The sequence below is a fragment of the Terrapene carolina genome, unplaced genomic scaffold (assembly GCF_002925995.2).
Source record: "Terrapene carolina triunguis isolate 2854851 unplaced genomic scaffold, T_m_triunguis-2.0 Scaffold131, whole genome shotgun sequence".
NCBI lineage: Eukaryota > Metazoa > Chordata > Testudines > Emydidae > Terrapene > Terrapene triunguis.
The window spans coordinates 4,427,139-4,454,843 of record NW_020664482.1 but is presented as its reverse complement, the minus strand read 5'-3'; the positions used below and the strand labels follow the sequence as shown (position 1 = coordinate 4,454,843).

The following is a 27,705-nucleotide window of genomic DNA, read 5'->3' as shown; positions in this document are numbered from 1 at the left end:
ACTTTTCCAGCAGACAGCACCTTTCATAAGAGCCTGGCAAATCACTTCACTATTAGTTCATTGCGATGCATTAGGACAAACGAGACAGCCACAGCGAAAATTCAGAATGTTTTCACAGGACAGGAAAGGGCTGAGAAAAGCCTCAGAACTTATTACTGGACTCTTGCCACAAGAACCACACACACACGGAACTTAAATAATTCCATATCGTGATCCTTATTGTGAGCCTGGCTTTGAGCCAAGCCATTCATATAAAACTGTGGGTGGTAAGAGTTGGATAAATTCTCACAGGTGCAGACATTATAAGAAGTAAAGAAGAACAATGGATCAGTTAACGCTGGCTACTCCACTCCCAGGGGACAAAGCATGCGCTGAGTTAACAGGGTTACTCAGATGGGCCAGATTTTGGCTCTTATGTGTTCTTATTTCCATGAAGGATACTTGTGATCAAAGTTGTACCACAGCCTGAACAGCCAGGCACTTTCCGCTTTTGTACTCCTCCTTTCACTTTCCGGGACACCCTGCAACAAGAGTCATAAGTTAAACGATGACTGCACAATGCAATTCTCTTTCTCTAGGAACAGGATCGGCATGAAAACCCATTGTTCTGATGATATGTGTAAGTCGAGGAAGAGGGGTTCTCCAGCTTTTTCATACAGAATAATGAATTAAGGTGCTAACACACACATCTTCTTCTTTTGGCAATAGTGTAACATCCTTATGGTGCCTTCAGCAATTGCTTACATGGCAATTAATACTAGTGAGGTATTTCATCTGAAGCTTCTTTTAGCACAGTTTAGCAAGCAGAAATAAGAAGGTGCAGCCTGTACCATGTGACCAGCCAAAAAATCTTTGCAAAAGAAGTGTTAGTACTGCTCAACCTCAGAAACCACTTCCTTCTACCACCTTTCCAGCGCAAACCCTCACTCCTGCGACTGTTTAAAGTGGAATTACACATCATGCCCAATAGAAGTGGAAGTGGGGGTGGGATAGCTTAGCTCAGCTCAGCTCAGCGGTTTGAGCATTGGCCTGCTAAACCCAGGGTTGTGAGTTCAATCCTTGAGGGGGCCATTTAGGGGTTTGGGGCAAAAATCTGTCTGGGGATTGGTCCTGCTTTGAGCAGGAGGTTGGACTAGATGACCTCCTGAGGTCCATTCCAATCCTGATATTCTATGACTTCCCTTCCCCCTTGTCTAATGTTATTTGTCCCTATAACAGAGCCAACTTGTTGGGGCAGAGGCTATGTTTTTTAATGCCCACCAGTGCAGTGTGCTACTTTTGAAAAATCAAGAAGCTGAACAAAGAAAATGTCTGATCCATTGCAGTGTTTGCTACTCAAATGATATTTCTTAAAGAAGAGATTTTTATATGCAGATGCTTCACATGGATTCACTGTTTTTGCCATTTGAACAACAATATTTTTCTTCAATCAAATATTTCATAGAAGTTTGGCTTGCAGACTGATGGGTCTGGGCTCCTCCTAACAGTATCTTAGTAATCACAGAGAGCAGAATACCCCCCTACAGATGTTGTTGTGCATGGGATCCTCGCAAGCAGAACCCCAGTGATTTCAGTGAGAACTCCAAATACAGAGCAGCTCAGGCCCTAACAGTGCAGGTGTCACACCCACTTTAATAATTCTGATGGGGCATTGCATGAGTCTTCATCTTAGAGCTGTAAGTATTTCCTGTTTTACAAAATAAACAAATGCAGTAAGGCAACAGAGGTGCGAACAAACAATAGTGTGTGACAACCCGAGGGTTAAGAATAGCATGGCAGACACAGAAAAGAAGATATCATCAAAGGAAACTGCTGTAAAGTGTTACATGTTGGAATGAAGAAGAGGAAGGGTTTAAGTATTATTAAAGATCAAACAACTCAGTAGCAAGAAAATTAGGGTTCTGGTCTTAAAACCCAGTCACACTCCAACTTTAGGGCACTCTATCTATAGCATGTCTTGAAATTCAAAATAAAATGTGTAGAGGTTTTTTGGCTCCAATGCTTATGTTTAGAAAAGCTTTTTTACAGCAAGGGAGAGAGGGACTGTACCAGGGAACAGATGGAAGTGACAATATACAGAGTGTTGTGATGCTTTTCCCACTACCTTCTTTCGGGTTTAGTTATCTTAGACGTGTCCCTTCTTTCATATTTTCACCTAATGGCACTAAAAGCCTCCACCTACCCCAGAGCTGGAGTGGAAGAGAGAAAGAGCACTCGGATGTACGTGTAAACCACTCACATGGTTCTATGTAACCTTCTGCCACCAGACATGTGGTGCAAGTCCCTAGATAAAGGTTCATGTGGAAGCAGTTAAGGAACAATATTTACCAAGTGTTCTTGATCCGAATCCACACCGACCCTGTGGAGGAGAACACAAGGAAATGGTTAGCGTGAACACAAACAAACCCACAGCCATGCGTGACAGTCTTTAGAGGAGCTCTCTTTTAGGTTTGGATTCATAGCAGGTTAAGTACATTCATCAGCTTTTCCTATCAGAGGGGTAGGGTCAGATTTGGCTCCACTCACATGGGAGAGATTGCCCATAATGGACAAACATTGATACGCAGCACAACCCTAGCTCAGAATTTCCAAAAAGCAACAGAGGGTCCTGTGGCACCTTTAAGACTAACAGAAGTATTGGGAGCATAAGCTTTCGTGGGTAAGAACCTCACTTCTTCAGAATTTCCTGTTTCCACACTCTGATCAGCCACGCCCCCAGGCCTGGATTAGCACCAATCATGGCAGCTCAAGGCTGACGTCCATCGATGTCCCTATTCAGAACAGCACTTAAAGCACCTGCTTAATTTTAAGCACATGCTTAAATCCCACTGACGACTATATAGGTGTGCCATGTGCTTAAACGTTTTCCTGAACTGGCGCCAGAGCTGTGTGAGGAAAGTGGTCTGATGTGCCTGTACTGAGCATGGTTCCAGAGCATGCTAACGCCCCTCACTCGCAATATTCAAAATCCAGCCCTCTCTCCCCACAAGTGTGCTAACAGCGCTGCATAAGTACAAGTAAATGCATTCAGAGGCCACGGTTACAATACACAGGACTATGTGGGGGTGCCAATAACCATGAATATGATGCTAGAAAAAGTTGTCCAATGTACCTCGCCTGTTTTTTGCTCTCACAAGGGGTGGGACTCAGCAGAGGAGCACTGGAAGGGGAGGGTGAAGCGTGCTCTCCCCAGAGCGTTACTCTGGAGGTGTAGTACTTCTTGTATTCCATCCGGGGGGGGAGGGGCGGGGGGAGCCGGCGGAAGGAAGCATGGTAGATGCCCAAGATAAAGTGACTGAGGTGTTTTGATGACTCTATCTGGACTGGCCTAAGTTGTGGGCAGGGTTTACGAAAATGAACCTGCGCACTGATGCCCAAGGGTAACCACCATCAGGAACACCTTATTTCAGAACCCAAGTTACCTATTGCTTCCACTCTGCTACTGAGTATTTGCCAGTTACCACAGTACAGTATGTATCTACAGCGACACCCAGTGGTGAAGAGGATTCATTTCACTTGTATAACAGAGCAGTCTTCCATACAAACATAAGAGAACATGCAAAAATTGAACGGCTTTGGTTTTGCCTGGAAGTGAAAAAACAGGATTCCAGGCTTTATTCAGTCTTTTGTATTCTCATTTGAAAGGGCTGGAACATTTTCAGACTCTCAGTAAAATGAATGGCAGTTCTCCAAAGGTTGGCTCCTCTGCACACCCATGCCTTTTGGTTTGGTGGCTCTGCTGGGAGGCACCCAGCATGTATATTCAAAGCACCCAAACATTTCTGGTGTCATCACTTGGTGCAGAAGCCATCGAACACAAAGAGAGTGTGTGCGCATATACAGGGCATCACATAAGGCAGCTTCTACCCTCCTTAAAATCCTAAATTCTGCATGTTTGGGAGAACAGTGGTAGAGAGGAACAAAAGGAGATGAGTTTCTTTGATCTCCCCATCATCCACACCTGTGAAAAACTCCTACGGGCTATAGGACCCCAATGCTTAAGCAGCACTTACTGCTGAGTCTCAGACAGCTTAAAGTACACAGCTGAAGGTGGCTGCCTCCATGGAAACAGATGTCAGACTGCCATAATGGGATAAGGGGATTAGAAATGACGACTGTTTCAGTTTTAAGGCCCAATTGTGAGATTCCAGAGTGGGGAAATCACAGAGACTTGCACCTTGGAAGGAACCAAATAATACTGAGTCCTGCTACAATACTGCACCGGATTCCAGGGGGATCACTGCATTCTAGGAAAAGAGAGGATGGGGGACAAAGGTCTCACTCACCTGATATGCAAGCAAGATAACATGGCTGTAGTGCCACCGCCAAAAACCCATACGGTGAAAAACACAATGAGGAGTGTTGTGCTGAACATCATCTGTCTAGCGTAGGTGGCAGTGTCTCGAATAGCCAAGGCAAAAGCCATGGCGCCTCGCAATCCTGAGAGGAAAGGCAAAGTGGTGAACTCCAGTAGCCTCATGAAATCTGCAGCCCATGCTGGTTCCCACTGTCCATCTCCAGGTTTCTACAAGCCCCAAACAGGGGCTTACTTAATCTAAGAGGCGTACCCTTGGCATCCTACAATCCTCTCCCTAGACTAACCGCACCCATTCTGCCTGCCAGGTTACTCTTGGCTGCAATCAAGTTCTCATCATCCTTTGCATTTCCAGAGCACCTGCCACTGGAGATCTCAAAGTGCCCCCATGAGTTGAGTGAAGCTGGCATTACAATCCCCATTTTAAAGATGAGGAAAACAAGCAGTGAGAGGTCAAGTGTTTTGCCCAAGGTCACAGCTGGTCATGGCAGAGCTGAGAATGTATCCTGGCCCCTTAAGCACTAGGCCCTTTTGCATGTCAGAGAAGAACTGTACTCAAAACTGATACATTTATATTAACTAGTTAGGATGTGGATGTCTGATGTGCAGCCCTGGTTTCACACGTAGCCCAGCTGAGTGTAAAGTTGGAGGAAGAATGTTTCAGGCTGTTGACACAGGGTGGTTACTTGTGCATTCATGAGAGGGAGTGGCAGGGAAGAGACACAGGGACTGCGGTAACGTACCGGCAAACATCATCATGTGCTGGAGATTTGTTCCAATCTTGTTTCTTCTCCCCAAATTAAGTAAAAAGGACAGGGGATAAATATTAGCAGCTCTTCCCAGGAAGATGGCAAGCTACATTTGTACACACATTAAGGACATTTTTTCTTCAGTTCATTTCCCAATATACCCTACATCTGCATTCAAAGTCAATTTCTACTGTACACCAGGATTCTTAAGAAACTTGAAAAGTGTCCCGTCCATTGCAATTAATGGATAGTAACTCAGCTTCAGGTGCTCCGATATCCCGGTGAGGGGCAAACTACAATCTTATCTAAGCAGAATCCAGGACTGCAGTTCAAGATAATCATAAAGAGACAAGTATAAACAAAAGAAACGAGACAAAGAATACAGTGCAAATTACATAGCAGGGAAGAGGGGGGAAAAAATCACTAGTTCTCCATTCCATACCCTCCCCTCCAGCTCTTGTTCAACCTCAAAAACTATTAGCTGCATATGTGTCACCTAGCAACAGTTACAGCAACTTTATCATCCTCAGGGACCTTTCTGGAGTTCAAGGTATCCCGACTACGTCCATCCTTCTGCTCAAGTCACTCTCCCAAGGGTACCAGATTTCCAAACTTTGCTGGAGTTTGAAGGACACATGCTCTAGGGAAGCGCCAGGTCCTACAGATTATCCCGTGAAATGAAAGCTGTAAGAGTCCAGCCAGCGGGGAATATTCTCACACAGTTTTCACAGCCTTGGAGATCCAACCCCTTCACATTTTTGCCTTTCCCTTTTAAACTGTACCTTTTAATACTGACGCCCCCCCCCACGGTAACAATAACCTTGTAGCCAGGTTCCAGTTCTGCCTACAATAACATGAAAAAACCCTTCCAGCTTTTATTTTCTTTCCCGAATGTCATGAATTGCATGAGACACATTTTCATCATAGTGCTCATGAACGTCCCCATTCCCTAAGCCAGTTTCCACTGCAGAGGCGCAATATACTACTCTTGTCTATTTCCCCAGGCAGGACTTCTTTGCTCTCCATCCCCTTGGCACATTGGCACAGCCTTGCAAAAAATCACGACCATTTACCACACCCGCCACAATATCTCTTCTCCAACCCTGACAAAGAAAAAGCTCATGATATTTTACTCATCCATCCAAAGCAAGTGACTCAACCCAGGCAAACGGGAGAAGACAATTTTACAAGGCTGTCCTGGTTTCCCTACAATCCCAAACTGAACGCCTCACAACCCTCACTCTTTGTTCTGAGACATCCAGATTCCCTTTTATTTGTCTGAGGACAAGCCCCCCGTCTGCATTAGCACAAGCCCATGCAGAACAGCAAAGCCTTTAGCGCATTGCTTGTAGGCACCAGCTCACGCTTTCATGCTGCTGATTTGAGAGGAATTTTTCAGATATTAACCAAGCTTAACAGTCGATCCTGATCAACAGAGAAAGTCGGATGTAAATGGCTTTTTCTACCAGGAAGCGTTCCATCTTGCAAAACCACTACAGTTTTATTTAGTGCCACAGGAACACGTGATAACCCTTAGTTCCTCAACAGCACATTTACAATTCAATGCAGAGTTTCAGGCTGAGGTGGTTATAATATCCACCGACATGGACTCAAGTAACAGACATAAAAGCTTGGCAAAAGCAGAAATTGACATCTTTAAAAATCACCAACCGAGACAAAAATGCATAAGGGCTTGTCTATACAGACAGGTCGTGTGCAGTAAGCTGGGGTGTATATCTACAGCACACTCACCCACTATGCACCAACTGGCTGTGTAAACCATGTTACTGTGCATCAAATGCTCCCTACTACACCCTGACCTACTCCTGCCTGAAACGCCCACTAAACTGGGTTGCTCCAAAGGATACAAAGGCTCCCACTATAAAAGTAGGGTTGAAGTCGTGATTCTGGAAGGTGAACAATGTGAGTCCCATGTAGGAGAAGATGAAATTTTCTGCCAAGAAATTCAGAAGCTCAAACAGCTAAAGAAAAAATAAACGTAGTTAGTTATCTTGCAATAAGACAAAGGTGCTCTCCTGCCTGTAAAATACGTCCACAAAAGTGATTTTTAATAAAAGCCAGGCACATTCAGAAAACCCAACTAGTTCTTGCAAAGGAGAGAGAAAAGTGAATTTGATATTCACAGAGGTTGAACAGTTCTTACCTGTTTAGTTCTATGCTGAGACTCTGTAGACAAGTTGTTATAGGTATAATGGGCCTGGGTGATTCCACAGAACAATACTGCTACCACACCTGGGGATCAGAACTCCACAGTCAAACTTTTGTACGTAAAATGGGAAACAAGAGTTACTTATTTATATTTCCTGATTTTTATGCAACACTAAAATATTGAAATAATTATAACTTTTGCCTTCCTTTCTTCTAGTCTTCTCTCCCAAGAGACTCATGAAATGTACACAATTTAAATTTGGGGCGGGTGGGGGGGGAGGGGGAAATCACTAGATTTTTTCCCTCTAGGCTACATGATAAGTTTTGTGCTGTAGTGTAAGTTACTTGATGCTGAGTGAGATTATTGGCTGCAATAAATACATTTGAGCATAGGGAAGCCATTTAGTAGTTCAACACATGTGTTAATGTGTCTCTCAGCTATACGAATCCCTAACTCTCCTACCCATTTGCAGCAGCTAACACGCTGTATCTTACCTGTAAAACCACATGCTTCAGCCAGCAAGAATGTGCTCCAAGACATCAAGAAAAACAAACCAGTTTCCAGCAAGGGGAACTCACGGAGTTTGGTAAACTTGGTGACGTTGCAGACTGTTAAGGACAATATATTAACACAGCAGATTGTAGCTACACTACATACAACAAATAAACAGGAAGACTCACGCTAGAACTTATTTTCTGAGTATCAGACATTTATATTATGGTAGAGCCCAAACCTATCAGGACAAATTTCCAAACAGCAAAGGTGAGAGGCAGAGAGAGACCATACTAACAGCAGGGCAGTGGCAGAGTAAGGACATGGTGATAAGCCCTTTTTTTTTTTTTTTACACTGAGTTAGGGTGGGAGTATATTTATTGACTTTAATAACTGTTGGATCAGTCCTATGGCAATTAACTTCACATAATCCAAGAATTGAGATGTAATGTAAACTTTTGATTTAAAGAATTACAGAAAACTTTCTTGATGACTTACTGTCCCCAACTTGGTAATATACATGGGCATTCATATTTCAGGTGTACCTAAAATCACTACAGAAGTATTTATCTTCCCTTTAAAATGTTGATTGTGCCAGGTACAGTAGTAACTCCTTGCTTAACACTGTAGTTATGTTCCTGAAAAATGCAACTTTAAGCAAAACAATGTTAAGCGAATCCAATTTCCCCATAAGAATTAATGTAAATGGCGGGGGGGTTAGGTTCCAGGGAAATGTTTTTCATCAGACAAAAGACTATATATATGTACAGTATATGTACAGTATTGCACAACTGATTATTTTTAGTCTAAAGGGACAAATGTTATTTTGAGTGCTGAAGAACTGTGTATGCAGAGAAATCAGAACAAGGAAAATTAAGCATGTTTTTCTGTCAAAGTGAATTTTAGGGGTGTGGGGAGCTGATGGGGGGCTGCTGGTCCACCCTGGTTCCAAGCCCCCACCAGCTAGTTCCAACGGGCTGCTCTTCCTGCAAGCAGTGGACAAAGCAGGCGGCTGCCAAACAATGTTATAAGGGAGCATTGCGCAACTTTAAACGAGCATCTTCCCTAATTGATCAGCAACGTAACGTTAACCAGGACGACTTTAAGTGAGCAGTTACTGTATATATATCAGGCCAGATCCTGCTTGCCTGACTCACACAAGAAGTCACACTGAATTTAACTCCCAATATACCTTTTGTAGAGCTATATAACAAGTGCAGGACTTAGATAAACTAAGCTGCAACTTATGAACAATGGGTAGTATCTGAAATCTCCTTTAAATAAAATGAAGTGGTCTATATTAACTGTCCCAATGATATAATGTTTGTGATGTAGAAAGAAACTGTGCACTGCAAGGAAATCAGACCATGTTCTGTACAATGGGTAACATTACATGGCTTCCCTCTAATCACACAACTTTAGTAGCTTTCATTAAACTAGAACAGAAAATCATAAACGCTTATGATTATATGAAACACATTCTAATAGCATGGAATACGCTTTCTGAAATACCAGTGAAAAGGATATTAAAGCTGTGACTACTCCAGTAGCAGCTCCCATTGCAAAAGAGCCACTGAATATCCCAAGGAAGATGCCAATGGACTTAAACATTGCTGTGACATCAAACGTGTGGCTGTTGTCGCCCGCTGGCTGGTATGCTACGATTGAACTGGAAGAAATGAACACTCCTTAGTTTGGAAGGAAAGAAAGGTGTGTGGAGCTGCATGCTAATCTAATGGCTGTTGCCATGGCTTCTACTGATGACGATCTCGAAAAGATGGAGAAACATGGGATAAAAGGCAAAAAGGGGACTTCAAGTAGTGTGCTGAAGCCACGCTGCGACTGCACCTGACTTCTCAGCACACATCGCACCAGCTCGAGGAACCAAATCAAGCTCTCACTGTACTTTTGGAGCCACCTATACTACTGGGTTTTGAGGAGGTTTATTCTACTGTTTGTCACCCGCAGGTAGCCAGGAGGCAGGAGCCATTCCATGAGGATACTGACCCCTCACCACGGTCATCCATGCCTTTGCCATTTCCATGCCGCTCTGCTAAAATATGCTCTACTTGGGGCTACCCTTAAAGCCCATGTTGGCACTTCAGCATAGTCCAGAATGTAGCAGCCCACCTGTTTCCCAGAGTGGGTAGTGAGAGCATATTACACCTGTGCTCTGTGAACTATGCTGGCTCAAACTATAGTGCCCCATGTGACTCACCTTCTCTTGGACCCTATCTCCCTAAAGAGCAGCATGATGCCTGGGAACAGCCAAGGCCCATTTACCAACAAGCCCAGATGGTCTCACTGGCCGTGAGAAGTTTCCAGGGAGGCTCCCCAACTGTGAAACTTGCTCCTCCTGATGATATGCAATACCCCAAATTTAGTGACCCTCTCATCCTGGCGCAAGACACGTTTTTGGACACTAAGCTGTGCACAATTGCTAGTTCATTTACAGTTGTTTGGCGGCATGGGAGGAATACATGGAGAAGGGCTGTTTGTGATGCCCACTGTGTGAAGTTTAAGTTAACAGGATGCTGCAGCTATCTATGATGTCCAGACAACACGGACATGGGCACATACAAGTCAAATATACTATTCCTACTGTCGTCTGCTGTCCCTGAAGGCATAGATTTTAAGGCCAGATTGTATCTAATCTGACCTCATGCATAACATTGGTCATAGGACTTCCCTGAATTAATTCCTGCTTCAAGTCCAATAGCTGTGGTTGGTCTAAAGCAGAGCTTTTCAAAAAACATCCAGTCTTGATTTAAAAACGTCCAGAGTTGGAGAATCCACCACCACTCCTGCTAAGATGTGCCAGTGGTTAATTAGTTTCACTGTTAAAAATTTGCTCATTTCTAGTCTGAATTTGTCTAGTTCCCCTTGTAGTTACTTATAGACTGATCAAGTCACCCCTTAACCTTCTCTTTCACAAGGTAAGCAGGCTGAGCTCTGTAAGTCTCTCGCTGTAAGGTGTTCTCCAATCCTTTAATCATTCTCATGGGTCTTCTCTGAGCCCTCTCCAATTTTTCAACATCCCTCTTGATTTGGGAACACCACAACTGGACCCAGTATTCCAGCAGTGATCGCACCAGTGCCAAACAAAGAGATAATATAACTTCTCTCCTCCTACTCAATGTTCCGCCCCTTTAGTCACAGCATCACACTGGGTGCTCATGTTCAGCTGATTATCCCCCATGACACCCAAATCTTTTTCCGAGCCACTGCTTCCCAGGATAGTGTCTCTCATTCTGTAAGCATGGCCTGCATTCTTTGTCCCTAGATATATGACCTTACATTTGGCTATATTGAAACATGTATTGTTTGCTTGCGCCCAGATCGCTTTGTGTCAGTGACCTGCCCTCTTCATTATTTACCACCTCCCGACCTTTGTGTTACCTCAAACTTTACCAGTAGTGATTTTATGTCTTCTTCCAGGTCATTGGAATGCTAAATGGAGCATGGCCAAGAACTGATCCCTGCGGGACCCCACTACAGACACAACTGCTCGGTATGATTTTCCCTTTACAATTACACTTTGAGCCCCATCAGTTAGCCAGCTTTTAATCCATTAATGGGTGATGTGTTGATGTGTTCTAGTTCCTGAATCAAAATGTTATGCAGTCCCAAGTCAAATGCCATGCAGAAGTCTATGTATATTACGTCAACACTATTACCTTTAGCAACCAAACTTACACTCTCATCAAAAAAAGATAAAACCCATAAACCTATGTTGACTGGCATTCACTATTACCCTCCCCTTTAATTCTTTATTAATCAAGTCCCATAGCAGCCATTCCATTATTTTGCCTGGGATTGATGTCAGGCTGAAAGGCCTGTAATTACCCAGGTCAGCCTGTTTACCCTTTTTAAATATTGGCACAACATTAGCTGTCTTCTAGTCCTTTGGAACTTCCCCAGTGCTCCAAGACTGATTGAAAATGAGTATTAATGGTCTGAGAGCTTCCTCGTCGGCTCTTTCAAAACACTTGGATGCAAGGTATGCAGACTGGATGATTTTAAAATGTCTAACTTCAGTGGCTGCGGCTCCTGAGTTACTGTTGGAATGGAAAGTATTTCATCAATATCATATGATAGGAATATATCACCTGGCTTTTTACCAAATATAGAATTTTTTTTCTCCTGCATTACTACTGACAATTTTACCATTGCCATCTAGTAATGAACCAATATTATTAATAGGATTCTTTTCCCTCCTAATATACTTAAACTCCTTATTGTCCTTAATTCTGCTGGCCATACATTTCACCTTGTGTCCTCTTGCTTCCCTTATTAATTTTCTACAATTCCTAGTTTCTAATTTGTATTCATTAAATCAACTTCCCCTTTTTTTCCAATTGTTTTATATATATTTATAGCAGCTTTCACTTCCCCTCTAAGCCAGGCTGATTTTTTAACCAGCATAGCTTTCTGTCTCACTTGTGGCCTCTAGTAAAATATTCTTCAATAGTTCCCAATTATCATTCACATTTTTCTGCTTAAATTCTTTCTCCAAGCTGATTTGGCTCAAATTGTTTTCAGCTTTGTGGATTTGACCCTTTATAGCACCATATATTACTGGTTTGGATGTTATTCTATTTACACACAACAAACGTAATCAAGTCATGACCACTTGCACCTAAACAACCACTAATTTCAGTTCTGTGATCAACTCCTCATTATCGGTCAAGATTAGGTTTGATACAGAGTTAGATCTACTCTAGCAGAATGGGGGCTCTGCCATGGCCACAAGCTGAGCTGGGAGCCTTTACAAACATCTTCACAACTTTACTAGATTTTTTTATTTTGTTGTCTGATTCTGCGTCTCACTCTCTCCCTCCCACAGCATCTAGAGAATTGAAAGGGCTTATTCCACCTTGTTGGCTACCCAGTTCCCTACTGGCACCAAACCCTCTCAGCTCCATATCCTCCCCACAACAGCAGCCTGTCCAGAAATGGGAAGTGGTGATGACAAAGAAGAGGGTAAAATGAGAAGGGAGGAAATGCCCCCCTTCCCACCACAACCCAGAGTACACCACCATCCTTTGTCTGTGGTGCCTGTTTAAGGACCATAATGCAAATCTTCTGGACTACAGCATAACACGGCCAGACTCTAGGGATGTGGCAACATGGAAGACCAGCCCCTGAAAGCGCCTCGAACCTCATTACCCCACTTCTTCCCAAGCCCTCACTGTCACTGGGTTGAGGAAACAACTGCTTAGACCACCACCCACTAGGATACATCCTAGGCACCTAAAGCCAAATTCTTGATCAATAATATCGTTCAATGGAGGAGGAAAAAAATAACCTGAAGCTCCTGCTGCCAAATGCAAGGTCAGTCATCAAGAAAACCAGCACCATCCCTGATCTCCTTTTGGATGAAACACCTGGCTTTGCTTATATCACTGGAACATGGCTCAATGCAACCTCTGATCCTACCCTGGCACAGCTAATCCCCAGAGGATACTCTGTATGTTGCAAGCCAAGACAGACTCCAGAATGAACCCCTGGGTCCCATCACCCATGCCAAAGCTCAAGAAGCCCTGAAAAATATTAGAGCCACAACTGTGAAAGATCCATGCTCCTCCTGGCTGGTAAAAGTGAATGGGAACAGTCAATGCCTCCTTCTGAGAAGCACACCAAACTCCTTGAAAAATTCAATAGTTCACCAATCCTCAAGTAGCCAACGCGTGACCCTGAAGATCTCCCTAACTACCGTCACATCTGCAACCCCTCATTCCTGGGCATAATCACTGAGAAAGTAGAAACCAATAAACTCCAACAATGTGTGACATCAGCCAACCTCCTGAACCCCTCACAATAAGGGTTTGCACCAGGACACAGCTCTAGTGGCATTAAAAGATGATTTCCTCACAGTTGTGGACACAGGTAAGATTTCCAGACTCACATTGACGGCCTTCTCTGCAGCCTGTGACACAGTGGACAATAAGGGACTGCTAACACTCTACATGATGCAGCAGCAGGAGTTCCTCTTTTCCAGCGCTCAGAGAGTGATGATGGTAACTGCTCCTCCTCTCTAAAGGCCCTCACCTGCCGGGATCCATCCTGTCTTCAACATCTCCATGAGACCACTGGGATGCCATGGGTTTAGCTACCAACAGTATGCTGGTGGCACTCAACTCTCTCTCTCATTCTCAAATGATACAGCCACCCCCACTACTAAAATGCCAGGAGGCCTACAGGAAATTGGCTCTTGGACGAAGACCAACCGGCTCACGCTGAACCCTGGTGAGATCGAAGTGATGTGGGTTGAAAAGAAGAAAAGCTTTGAAGAGGCGGCCAAGACATTGTCACCACCTTCCACTGAAGGCACACAGCCCCATTCATCAAAGTGGTGTGAAGGCTCAAGGCCCTGCGTGACTCTCCGCTAAGCTTGGATGGTCAGGTGGCCTCAGTTTCACCTGCAGCTTGCTAGGAAACGTCACCCCTTCCTCCCAGATGAGGACCTGGCCATAGTGACCCTCGCATGTGTCCTCTGCGGGCTGGATCACTACAGCTCATGGTACTGGAAGCTGAAAGTGAAGACGATGCACAGGATCCAGGTGGTACGGACTGCAGCTGCTCCCTTCTCCATGGCTCACGCTGCCGTGAGCCCACCAGGCCTGTGCTCAAGTCCCTCACTGGCTCCCGGTCAGCTCCTGATGCCAGTTTATGTCCTTGGTCCTAATTTTCAAAGTAATTCATGGATCAAGCCCCAGTTACATCAAAGACCAAGTTTTGATTCATGAACCTGTGATAGCCATGCTCCTTGGGGACAATGCAGATCACAAAGCTCAAGTGATCTGCCTATGGAACAGTCTTCCAGAGGAGATCAAGCAAAACCAGACCCTGACCATCTTTAGGAAACCCTGCAAAGCCTCTCTCTTTGAGAAAGCCTTTCCACCATAAGCAACAATTCAATCACAACTTTTATTCCTAAAGCCTTCCCGACCCCACCCCACCAAAGCCCACCAGACTCCAAAACCTGCCCCGTAAAGGGAGAAGTGCCAGAGACTCCATGACGCTCAATAGGGACTTCTCTATTGATTTTCTATGGAAGGTGCTCAGATACTACAGTGATAAACAACTTCAAGCTTTAGCAACAAGTATAACAACAGAGGCTTTGGTGATTTCAATGCCCCACATAGCTTCTGTCCACATTAAAACTTTAGTTAAACTGCAGTTTGTGGTTTTCTCCTGACCCACCATTTCAACAGATTCACATTATTACTAGATTGAATTTTAACGGTAAACTATCCAATTTAAGGCTTTTTAAATGCATGCTGCAGCACCCTATTCTAATGTTAATCTTTTCTTAGTTCTTTCCTAAGCAACAGCAGCAAAAAACTTAAATGTTTAAAAAAAACCCAACAACTATGCATGCAGTTTCCCCCTTTTTATAGTAGGAAAGTGAGAGCAGAATAGAATTTGCATTTACAAAGCACCTTTCGTGACTGAAATAGAAGTAGGTAATGCAAATGCACCACAACACAGCTAACTATCCAACTCATTCCCCTCCTTTCAACCCTGAGGGGAGATTGGAAATGGTTTTACTACACTTAAAATTTAGGTTTACTTAGCTACATCACTCATGGGTCTGGAAAATTCACCCTCCTGAGTGACAAAGTTAAGCCAACCAACCCCGCAGTGTAGAAGCTGCTAAGTCAACTAAAGAATTCTTCCATCAACGTATAGCCACTGCCTCTCAGAGAGCTGGATTAAGTACAGCAATGGGAAAACCCCTTCCATCGCTGTAGGAAGCATCCACAGTATGCTACAGCAGCACAACTGCAGCGCTGTAGGTGTGCCACTGTAGCGCTTGTAGTACAGACAAACCCTAAGAGGAGGAAAGCTGTCCTGGAGATGCTGGGGCAGGCAGGATCTAAGCCTACATGCAATTCCAGAATTTTACCTAAGCAGTCTCGCCTTTTTTTGTTAAATATTCAAAAACTACCCCAGTAAATGGGAGACAACAAATCAGAGCTTTGGACTCCTAGCACAGTAATTATCTCCAACTGCAAGCAAGACTGAGTTGACTCTCCTGTTACACTTAAAAATGAGTTCTTTTTTCTGTGTCAAGGAAGAGATTTCTGTAGCTAACTTACTAAAGGTAGGTAAGCCTGGTCAGTATGCTCTGAGCAATTGGTATGCATCAAATCCACATAAAGAGAAATCCTTGTAGATTATATATTTAGGTCTTCAATGTAATCAACTAGTTACAGTAATGCACTCTATACTTACAAACCTAGAGTATATTTAAAAAGTGTGTTTCTGTCTGTTAGACATCATTGCTAAAGGGATGTGTATTAGGTAACCTAAAACACTTCTACCTTTGTCACTCCTCCCCATTTCGAGGGGAGGGCTACACACAAACTTGCACCAAAATAACTCAATGGATTGTAGCTCACACCATTTTTATTCTGGTACAAGTTGTACAAGTGAATGCTCTGATTTCTGAATAAGAGTGTTTTATTTCGATTTAATTTAATCAGAAGAGGATGCTCATAATCTGAAATATGAGCCTCCACATACAGAACTTGCAACAAAAGGGATGAATTACAATTGATTTATTTATTTAGGTTCACACAGGCAAGTGGGTGTGTAGACCAGCCCTGAATTTCATCATTGTGATGTGCAACATATTCACCCACTCTCACCTAGAACCTTGCAACACACACCCTTAATGTTCAGTTTTATGCTGGGACACGTCTTAAATATGGCTGAATCAGGCAACACTTACATACTCTGGTGATGGACCCAATATAAAAACAAAAAGAGATTAATACAAATAGTCGAAGAGACATCAATAGGCTATTCAATTTAGTAAGTACTGCTCAGATACGAGGTGCAGGACTGGTCCACACATTGTAATTAAAATGTGGACAATTACCAGTCTGGATTCTCAAATGTTTCAGAAGATCTACATTATTTTCTGCATTCATCTTAACCATAAATGAATCTGCCATGATCACAAATACTATATATTTCAAAACAAAACTTTCATGATAACAAATACAATGAATATGCAGGAAAAATATGTTACAGATGCAGAAAAGTTTGAAAGCATCCACTTGATTTAAGGAGACACTGAATTTCTGGCACTGGTGCTCTCAGTCCAGATATTAACTACAGTTGCAACAACTGTCTTCTTCTCAATGCAATGGCATGTGGAAGGTGAAAGGAAGCAGCTGCTTTCCCAAGAATTTCCACTAGAGGAAAAGCAAGTGTGTGTGGGTGGAGAATTATTTGAGAGTGATCTCACCCGTGAGTAGCATTAGCAGGATGCCACAGCAAAAGAGCAGACGTGTTGTTCCTTTTTCACATTACAGGTGGGTGTTAAGATTTCCTATTGACTCATTCAATAGGCAAAAATAAATAAATAATAAAACATGCACTGTAATAGCTGTAATTACGGCCTCAGTGTTGCTTTCAATTCCCAGCAGCAGTCTTTCATGGACAGGCTAATTCGAGAGTGATTAATACAGAGGATTGTATTAGGTGGATTAGTAATGAATTGTGATTATTATAAATATTGATATTTCTATTTTCTCTGATGCAAGACCAGGTGATTTTTAGTGTCTCACATGTGACATACACAACAATTAAAAAAACAGAACACACTTACGAAGACAGGACTATGGCAACGGCATCGTTGAGGACGCTTTCACCAAAGAGAAGGGCATACAGCTCAACATCAACCTGAAGCTCATGGAATATGGCAAGAACAGTCACTGACAAACAGAAAAAGAGAGAGACATTTAAAAGATGCCATTACTTTTTTTATGTAGATATATATAAAGCAAACTTGGCCTTTCTAGAATTCTACCTTCCTTCATATTTTACTAGTCTGCTTCTCAGTGTAGCAATGGTTCATGCAGTCTTTGCTACTCTTCCCTGTGCCCACTCAACTTTGTGTTTTTTACAGTTTATGTTGTTTTTTACATACAGAACGAAGACCTGTTTCTCCCCCGTATAACACAGAGTTATCCCCCATTGGAGGCCTTTTTTAATTCTATCTTAATCTCGGAGTAGTCTTGATTTTATCATAAGATCCTAGAAGTGCTGGTTAATATCAATATGAACCAACATCAAGGAAAGTGCCAGTACATGTTAGAATTTTGGGGTTATCTGGAAACAACAAAACAATGGGCCAAATTCTGCCTCCAGTTACTCTGGTTTTACAGCAGTGTAATGGAGATTGGAATTTGATCTATTGTTTCTGCAACTGTTTGACTCCGAGTTGGTAATGAAAATAAACCAAGTTTTACGATCAGTTTCATGGGAACCGTAAGAATGTCTAGAATAAGCAAGATGTAATACACTGCAATCCTTGCTCTTGTGTCATGCAAAGTCACACGGAGGTATTTCTCACATAGGCTTGGACTAATGCAATGTGACTGCCCTAAAAACCCTTTTAAAACAATTACCATATGAAAGGCAAGAAACTCAGATATGCATATTTAAGGAGCTTTAACCCATTTACACACAAACAAAGGCATTCATTGATTGACAGGAGATTAAAATCCACGTAATACTTTATTCAGGCTGAAGCAGCATAGGACCCAATGACCAAAAACAGGTCGGTTCAAGAAAACATGCCCATTGCAGAAAGCCACTAATGCAGATACTTCATTTTAAGCATGTATTTAAGTCCCACTGAAGTCAGTGAGACATACGCATGTACTTAACTGCTTTCCTGAACGGGGGCCATAAAGAGAATCATTTGTTAAGCACTAACGGTGTGCTTGGCGCTGCAGAAGACACAGAATAGACAATCCCTGCCCAGAAGAATTAACAGTCTCAACAAATGGACAACACAAAACACACTGGGAGAAGCTGGGAAAGGATTTGAGTTCATATTTTAAAGTGTTCTATTAAGGGGTAACTGTCAGTGTCACTTGACTGTATTAAGTGTACAGGCACAACTTTTACAGTAAATTGAACAATACTATGATACCGTACAGTAATGATCCAAAACAAGATAGTGACTCTATGCTAAGAGGTTATGTTCTGGACCATTATTTTAGGATGCCGCGGTGGTTTTTTTATTTTATTTTTTTTAAACAGAAAGTAATTGATGGGTGAGATGAGGAGGTAGGAGTCAAACTCCATCTGGCAAGAATAACCATAGGCATTCATTTTATTGTCCAGATTGAGAAAAAGACACAGGCATTGCACATACACAAAATCTGCCCAGTCTGTACAACACAGGATGTCAATATCAGCTTTTAAACAGGTCTAAGTGGGTATGTCTACGTGGCATCTCGGAGGGTGCTTCGCAGCACATGTAGACACAAGCTCCAGCCGGCTTGCTAAAAAGAGCAGCATGGCCACAGTGGCACAGGCTACACACCTGAATGCAATTCCGCCTGCTCCCCGGGCACATACTCAGGTGGCTGGCCCGAGCAAGCCCACCTGTGCCGCAGTGGCCACATAGCAATTTTTAGTGTAGAGCACTAGAGCAGAGCCAATGCATGTCTGTCTACCCGCACTGGGGGCTTGTCTACACCACGCAGCTTTTAGCGACAAGGCTGTGTCGACACTCTTTGTTGGTACTTTGTCGGCAATACTTCCAGCCCCGCGAGCGGCGTTAGCTTTGTCGGCAGGACAAAGCCGCGTTCACACTGTTACTTTCGTCGGCAAAACTTTTGTCTTTCGGGGGGGGGGGGGGACACGACACACGACTTTTTAAGTACCTGTGAAAGACAAACGTTTTGTTGACAACTTCACAGAGTAGACATACCCAGATGCTATGTAGACACACCATAAGAGCGGCTATAACTTAGGAGGCAGAGCTAGGCTGCAGTGTCTCAGACCCCTGAAGGATTTACTCAAATTTGCTGCGAAATAAGGCACCAATGGAAGAAATTCAAGTTCTACTCATCCAGAAAAAAAAGGGCAAATTTTTGCTCTGTGTTCTTAGATTAGATTATACTGATGAGTACAAATGTGATGAAGACAGTTAACAAGCAAAAAAACCTTGTTGCATTCAAATATAACAACATTTAGCGTTTGTATAGCTCTTTAGATTTACAAAGAGCTCAGCAGACTGGAATAAATTTTATTTTTAAAAATAATCACCATTGTTCTTGTTATGGTTAGATAGAGTCAGTTCATATTTTAGATTAAGACCAAAAAAATCTATCCATGCAAAACGTTGAGGCTAGAGATTGTCTATTACATACCCGAAAACACCCTGAATTCACACACTTTGAGCAGTGCTGATTGCTTGCACAGGGTGCTAGAGGCTTACATCTGCCACACTCACTGTGGGCCTGAACTAAACCCCAGTAAAATCGACAGAAAGCCTCCCAATAGGGTGACCAGACAGCAAATGTGAAAAATCGGGACGGGGGTGGGGGGTAATAGGAGCCTATATAAGAAAAAGTCCAAAAAATCGGGACTGTCCCTATAAAATCGGGACGTCTGGTCACCCTACCTCCCAATGACGTTAATGTGAGGACAAGGCTTTGGAGGGGGCAGCTTTTATATATAATTCAAGTATTATTTTTCTTGATGGAGATCAATTTTACCCCTAAAAATGAGTCATAATTTGCTTAAACTTCAAAACTCAGGGAAAGACGCCATAAGCCACACATCTCTCTTCCCCCAACCCAAAACAGAACAATACTTTGGTAACATGAGAGAGGAAACAAGGATCACAATATACCTGGGTCAGTAGCTGATACTATGGCACCAAACAACAGACAGTCTGTAAAGTAAAAATCTCCTCCAAGTTGCCCAGTTACTTTCATCAGTGCTACGCAGCCGTACATGATCGACCTGTTGAATAAGCAGAGACATGGCTGGATATTTGAAAAGCATGTGAATATTGTTTTAATAATGCAATTCGCTTGAATTTGCAAGTTTAACCCGTAAAGTTACCTCAATACACAATATTTTATTTAATATTTATATTAAACAAGAACTGCAGAGTTTGACGGGTTGGGCTGTGATCAAAGACGGGGGCAAGTCTGCAAAGCACTAAGAGCCCTCAACTCCTATTTAATCAATACACAGTTTTGTATATGTGGTTAGCAGCAAATGGATTTAACATCTGAACTACTCCATGCATAAAGCTACTTAATACATGCAGTTTGACAGGATAAATATGTCAGCAGCTTGTGGAATGTGTAACAGAGACCATCGTACCTCCCCCATCTCACAAGTGGTTTAATTTCCACAATGTTTTATATGACTGGTCAATGTAATGACCTTTCACTGACTTTGGAACATGCCTCTTTTTCTCTCAATTTTTTTAAGACAAGTCTATATGGAGGCTGAGGTTGCTTTGATCTTCCACAATCTCCTCTTGAGAACATCCTATGTAATTCTCACATTTTTACTACTTAGAATAAGAATTAGTTCCCTTTGTCTGTATGGATGAATAATACTAAATAGAATCACAGCATGGCATAACCAACAATATCCAGGAGCAAACCCAAGCCCCATTAATTTGCCAATTTAACACGTCACAGTAATTCTCCTGCTCTCTTGCAATAGTAAGGGACATTTTCAAACACAAATTTGCTTCAGCTACTGCTACGTATGCACATATTGTATCCTAGTAGCTAAAGGGCATCACATCACTAATCACAGGTTAGATCAAACACAGCATGTGTGGGGGAAAGGGAAGGTATGAAATAGTTGGCTTCCTGGAAAGAAGAAAGAAGGGAAAAATCTACAGATTACTTCAATAGCCTTATCTTGTGTTACTTAGAGTAACTCCTTCTACCCCGAGGTACTTCCATATCTTTTAGGCAAAGAAAATTAAAATAGGTAATTTCGTTTTTTTTAAAGTTTACATCATCTTCTAGGTTTCTGCTGCATTTCTCCAGTCTAGTAGCACTGTGCCCTACCACAGACCAAAAGAATGGATCACAGCACAGCAGCGTTCCGTACTGCTCCTGAAGCAACTCCTAAAGCCCTTAATCCCTCTGGGAGATTTTTTTACTGCTAACACTAAAATGACCTTTGTAGAAACCGCTACTCTTAGGCCAAGTTTTCAGTTTAGACACTATTACAGTTCAGGTGTTTAGGGGTTGTTTTTTTTAAACCACTATGCAGTTTGTGTGACGCTCTATATTTCATACCAGTGCCTCACTAGTTACTTATATCTACCAATTCTTTCACTGATCCAGTCTCGTACGTAATACCTGGTATTTAAAGACCTGTGAAAATCTCTGGAAACCTTTTAAACCCAATTTAATATTTTTATATCAATATTCTATTTATTGCAGTAGTAACTAGAAACCAAGAAATACAGTATGATATTTGTGAGACCCTAATTGATCTTCAACACCTCTGAAAGGTAGGCAAATAGTATTAATTCCTCCTTTAAAGAAACTGAGACAGGGAGGTTGAGTATTTTGTCAGAGCTGGGATTAGAACCCAGGAGTCCTAGCTCTAAATCCCGTGCTCAAATCATATCACTCCATCTTACTCCCCATTAAGGATATGTCTACACTGCAAGTGAACATATGATTACAGAATGGGTAGGCATCTCCATACTACCTTTAATCTAGCCAGCATAGGTAACAGCACCACAGATGTGTTGGCACAAGCTAGCAACCAGAGTACAAGCCCTCCATATTGCCAAAACCTGTGGATGGACTTCAAATACTCACCCTATCACAAAACAGGAGATAGCCGTTCCAAGAAAGGCATACGCTAGGATTGACCCCAAGTTTCTGAAGAAATGCCTCTAGAAGAGAAGAAACACACTGCATTACAGCTGTACGGATGCTTTGTATTCAAACTGTTGGTACGCTCCTCAGACCATACACATTAAGGAAGTGTTGTCAGCATCTCGTCTTATACTTCGATTGTAAATTCTTTGTGGCAATCAAAGTGTGTTTGTACAGCACCTAGCAAAGTGGGGCCTTGATCCATGATCTGGCCCCTAGGTGCTACCACAATACTACTACTAATAAATAATAATAAGGAACAAATTGTTTGCTTTTAGCCGCTTGTTTAGCAGATTGCTGCTGCTGAGGACTGGGGGATTTCCAAGCCTGGAAGGATTGTTTCCTTTTACATGAGCCAAACAGGCTCATGTTTCCTTCCTTACATATTAGCACTTCATAGATTTGGTTAGGACAAGGAACCTGTCGCTCATTTCAAACCTGCAAAAAAAGCTTCACGTGACCTAATTTGATTAAAGTGCTTGTAGATGGTTTGTAACAGCTGCCTCCTGGGGAACTCCTGAGGAAGCTTATGTTCTCCTCAGTGACCCAGGCCAAAAAGCCGAGTTCCCCTATCTCTGCTTTTTGTAAGCCTTGGTAACAATTGCCTCAATAACGTCTGGATCCCAAGAGACAGCTCTGACCCATACACAATATTCTAACACGTACTGGACCCAAGTCTCTGACATGGCTATAGTTTCCATTGCCCCAGTCTTCGTTGCTTTTTTACGGGAACTCCCATACCTGATCCTTTATGCTTGTGTATTTTGGAGAGGGATACAGACAGAAATTTTACAAGGGATCAGGCAGACAAGCAGCCTCACATCTGAGTGCAAATTTGAACAAAAACTGGAGATTTCAGACAAAGATTATAAAAGTCACAATTATATTTTTTAAGCTTTTCTCCTTTTTTTGTATACATACACCACAGTATAGGACAGCATGAGAACCTTTGTGCTTAGTCACTCTGGCGATGACCACTCTAGAAATAACTAAGAGGGAACGTAGGACTGTGCACTACACATGAGGCCTGCTGACCTTTGTTCTGTATTACCGTACTTCCAGAGCTACAAGCATTTTAAACACCTACGACCTTCAAATAAAATGAAATGCAATGAGACATACCCTTTTTAAGCTGTATCCTGCATAAAATATAATTGGAGGGAGTAAGATATTGAAAAACACTTCAGGATCAAAAGTCACCTGTTTAAAAAGAATAAAATCTGTTGAAGTTAAGATTTCAAGAGACAAAATAAATCACAGTAATCAGAATATGCTGCATATTTTATATACAATCAGACAAGACAGTTGGGCATGAAAGCTACAAGACTAATATGATGTGCAATCCTTTAATTTGTACCTTTTACAATATAATTAGCTACTGTAGTAAGAATATATTTATTGTTCTGGTTTACAGTTTGGGCCCAATCCTGCCCCTGCTGCAGCTGAGAACGAAACTCCTATCTCATAGAGCTGGACGGGACCTTGAAAGGTCATCGAGCCCAGCCCCCTGCCTTCACTAGCAGGACCAATTTTGCCCCAGATCCCTAAGTGGCCCCCTCAAGAATTGAACTCACAACCCTGGGTTTAGCAGGCCAATGCTCAAACCACTGAGCTATCCCTCCCCCCGATTTAACAAATCCTGTCTTGGACATTTGCCAAGAGCTATGCCGTGCAAAGTTTCCAGACGCTAAGCAGCTCACCTTTCTCAGCATTTCGTTATCTTGAACGTTATTAAGTTCATGAGGGCTGATTTCCCCCTTCAGGGTATACTCATAATATTTCCCACTAACATTTACTAACAAAGTAGCTGGACTGGTTTGCACTTGGCAACTTAAGGTCACATTATTAACATCGCTGGGAACGTGAATTCCATATCGAAGGATGACGCCCATCAGAACACCTGGAAATAAAGACACAACGTTAGCTAGGCAACATCTGTAAATATTAACCATCTAAATTCCACCAAGAGATGTGGTAGATAAACTCTGAATTTGTACTAGCTCCTCGCCAGCTTCTCAGAGCTGTAAAACCCCAAACCTGTTTTAAAAAAGAAATTTCATCAGAACTTCTTCCTAGCATACTGACCTGCAGAATGCCCATATTGGTAGCACACTGCTTCTCGAGAGTGGACAGAATTAGCATTTCCTAGGATGCAGCTACTACATCCAGGAAACACACCTGAGATGTGGGCAGATAAACCATATACATCCCACTGACTGGAAACTTTTATACACAGAAACTGCCCCGTTTCCCATGACGCCTTCCCAAACGATAAACATTTATATAAAAGAAGAGAATAAAATACTTGCACTGCTGAGGGGAAATACACAGAGATGGTTGTGCATTCTTCTTAGAATTGAGGAACACATACGTATTAGTGTATTAGGGCACCATAAAAGCTTTAGAGGATTGAAAGATTTCTAACCAGGATAAAAGATCTCTTCCAGGTTGATAAAAAAGGAGCAGTATCACTACTAGAGTCCTAGGTGGAAATCAGTCCTGCCAACGTGGAAGGTGTTTAGTGCAGTGTAGCACCTGGAAATCAGGAAGAGGAATGCTGTGGAGCTGAGTTTAAGACTCCTGTTGCTTGGCCAGTCAACTGTATTGCAAATAAAGGGCACTATACAAGTTGCAGGCCCGTGCACTAAAACCACAATACTGCAAATCGGCTGATCAGAAAGCACCTAGTATATTGCTGCTGCCAGCTAATGAGTTGTTATTGACTCAGCTCATTCATAGGGGCAGGGGGGGTACATTTGCCATACAATAAGGACAGTGCTGTACATTCCTTTCATATAGAAAACACTCATCTTTTATGTAACACTCAAAGAACACAAGAGTCTTCAACTTTTTTCATTGGCATAAGGACAATCTTAAAGCGCTACTCATTGCACAAACTCACCAGTATTAAAGTTATACTGAAAGGCCCAGCTTCACCCACAAAAGCAAAGTGACTGAGAATTAACGAGAGGGGCTCCCAGAATAAAGAAGTTCTTGTTAGGTTTTTGCCCTGCTCCAGATTTTTCAAGTGTACACGACAGCTAGTACCCAAAGAGAAATCTGACTGGACTGATGTATGGGATGTTAAGCCCCTCTTGGTATGCACAATGGATGTATTTTCTTGGAAAGAGATGATTTTAGGACTGTCATGAATATTTGAAACTGTAAGAATAACTGTCAACCTTGTCTGAGTCTCCTTAATACAACCCAGGCAGTTCATTCAGTGATCATTTTTAACATTTCGAAGCTGGTAGGCCTTGATAAGACCTTCCACAGGACACCTGCTTTGTGAATTTCTAAGGGATCTCGTCTTTCTTCATCTGCTTCTCCACGTCTTTTAATCTTTGCAAAGCAGTGCTTCATTTGATCAAGTTGGTTTGCTAGCAGGTGCCTTTCTGCACATTGCAGTCCAGCTTTCAGTCCAACTCAAACAGATCTGTACATGACCCTGTGCACATATGAACAATGTAGGGGCACCTTAACAATACTGGCTTCTAAGTTAAAATTCCTCAACACCTGTTGCTCCTTGCAATATCCTGCCAAATAAATTTCCGGTTCCATGGAAAGCAGGAGAGGGAAAGCACTGGATAAACCTATAATGTTTTCTAAGAAGACCATCCAAGCCCTAAAGATACTGTATCTTGTGTGTGTTAACAGAGTGAAGAGCCTGAAAGACAGCATGTTAAAGAGCAAAAATAAGTACCCTTATTATAAACGGAATCACTAAATAGTATGCAAAAAAAATATACACATACACAAAAATGAGAGCTCAAGCACCCTGGGTCTGACCCACTTGGTGACACATCCTCACTTCTAAATGCAGATTTGTCATTCAGATTTACTTATTAGGGAGGGACAATGTTGCTATGCCCAAACCAGATCTGTTTTGACAATGGTCCAGTGTTACGCTGAAGATGAATACTGAAACATGGGACACACCTAGGCAAAATCTCGCCTGCCCTGCATTGGTTTTAGGTGTAACTGACCCTCTCAACAGAAATCTCGTGGCTACAAGATAGCATTAGTTTGAAATGCCAGGGATAAATCCCTAGATGGCAATAAACTTCAGAGCGACAAAGTGGGTGAAGTAATATTTTTTATTGGACCAACTCCTGCTGGTGAAAGAGACAAGCTTTCGAGCCACACAGTCAGCTCTCACTCTCTGTACCATGTATATGTGTTACTACTTCTTACCGTTGCTGGGGAATAGTATAAAATCTCAGGCAAAGATTGCTGGCTTGGAGCTCCACTCTGGTGATGCCACAATCGGAGAGGGTTTAATGTTTTAGTTTGGTAACACTTATAAAAACCTCTCCCTGAATCTGGCCTGGAGATTGATGGTGGCGAGCCTGCTGATGCAGAGAAGCAAGGGCATGGAAAGTTTAAAGGCGAGGATGGTAGATTAATTGGATCATTTTGAAACAAGATGCTAAAGCTAACTGTTTTCATCACATTTACCTTTCCAACAAACAGTGGAGGCCCATAGGCTTTTTAGGTATTTCTGAATATTTCTGAGCTAGGGTTTAAAATTAAGATCATGTACTGTCTATGAACACAGCTTTAATGATCTTACATTTTGTGATGCCTGGGTTGGGAGAGCTTCGTTTTAAACATCTGTGTGAAGCACAAAGACCATCAAAATGCTATTTTCCAATGTGCTGAAATAATTCACTGCTGTGCCTATGTCTTTTATTGCAGGCAGACTTTAGCCTACAGCACAATTTATGAGAGAGATACAAACAGAGAGAGAGAGAGGTGTTATAATTTACAGTGAAAATATGAACAAGCTGAACCCTAGCATTGTGTTTTACTGGCAAGAGATGCAGCTGAAAGAGATCAAATATCAGTGCTTTCTAATGGAATTAGCAGATAGGTTTTCAGCCCAGAATCAGCTAATTCTTCAAAATACCATCCAACCCAACATATGCTACACCTGGGCTGGCATCCTCTGTGCTTAGTTAGCAGCTTTACAGTACCCAAACTCAAATCCTGATGGATCAGAAATCCTGAGTCCAAGTTACTTGAGTCTGAGGACTTACAGGCAAAGATGAAGCTTAAGTAGTTTACTTTGTGCAGTTTGTAGCTAGCTGTTGTTGAGCAATCCAGGGTCCAAACAGCTTCTACAGCACTTCAAGAGATTAGCCTTCATTTTTCCTAATTCCACACTTGGGATCAGTCTTCAAAAGAGGCAAATTTCCAATATTTCCCCCAAAGCCATAGAGGCAGAGAATGGTCCAGCTTTTCCTATGCAACCACTGAAAAAGTATGTATTTGGTGTTATTCATTCTGCTA

The 27,705-nt window shown here is 42.3% G+C and overlaps 1 protein-coding gene across 1 annotated transcript in view; it reads right to left on the bottom strand.

The window, feature by feature from the left end:
- Nucleotides 1-24,365, bottom strand: part of SLC9A6 (solute carrier family 9 member A6) — a 29,812-nt gene extending 5,447 nt beyond the window's left edge. The window contains exons 1-13 of the mRNA XM_024213292.2: nucleotides 24,114-24,365; nucleotides 23,536-23,613; nucleotides 22,354-22,430; nucleotides 20,397-20,509; nucleotides 17,352-17,457; nucleotides 9,254-9,395; nucleotides 7,729-7,834; nucleotides 7,229-7,317; nucleotides 6,933-7,046; nucleotides 5,059-5,170; nucleotides 4,287-4,440; nucleotides 2,329-2,359; nucleotides 442-521 (exon numbers count right to left, since the gene is read on the bottom strand). Coding sequence (XP_024069060.1) covers nucleotides 442-521; nucleotides 2,329-2,359; nucleotides 4,287-4,440; nucleotides 5,059-5,170; nucleotides 6,933-7,046; nucleotides 7,229-7,317; nucleotides 7,729-7,834; nucleotides 9,254-9,395; nucleotides 17,352-17,457; nucleotides 20,397-20,509; nucleotides 22,354-22,430; nucleotides 23,536-23,613; nucleotides 24,114-24,365 — 1,454 coding nt within the window. The remainder of the gene's footprint in view (nucleotides 1-441; nucleotides 522-2,328; nucleotides 2,360-4,286; nucleotides 4,441-5,058; nucleotides 5,171-6,932; nucleotides 7,047-7,228; nucleotides 7,318-7,728; nucleotides 7,835-9,253; nucleotides 9,396-17,351; nucleotides 17,458-20,396; nucleotides 20,510-22,353; nucleotides 22,431-23,535; nucleotides 23,614-24,113) is intronic.
- Nucleotides 24,366-27,705: the final 3,340 nt, after the last annotated feature.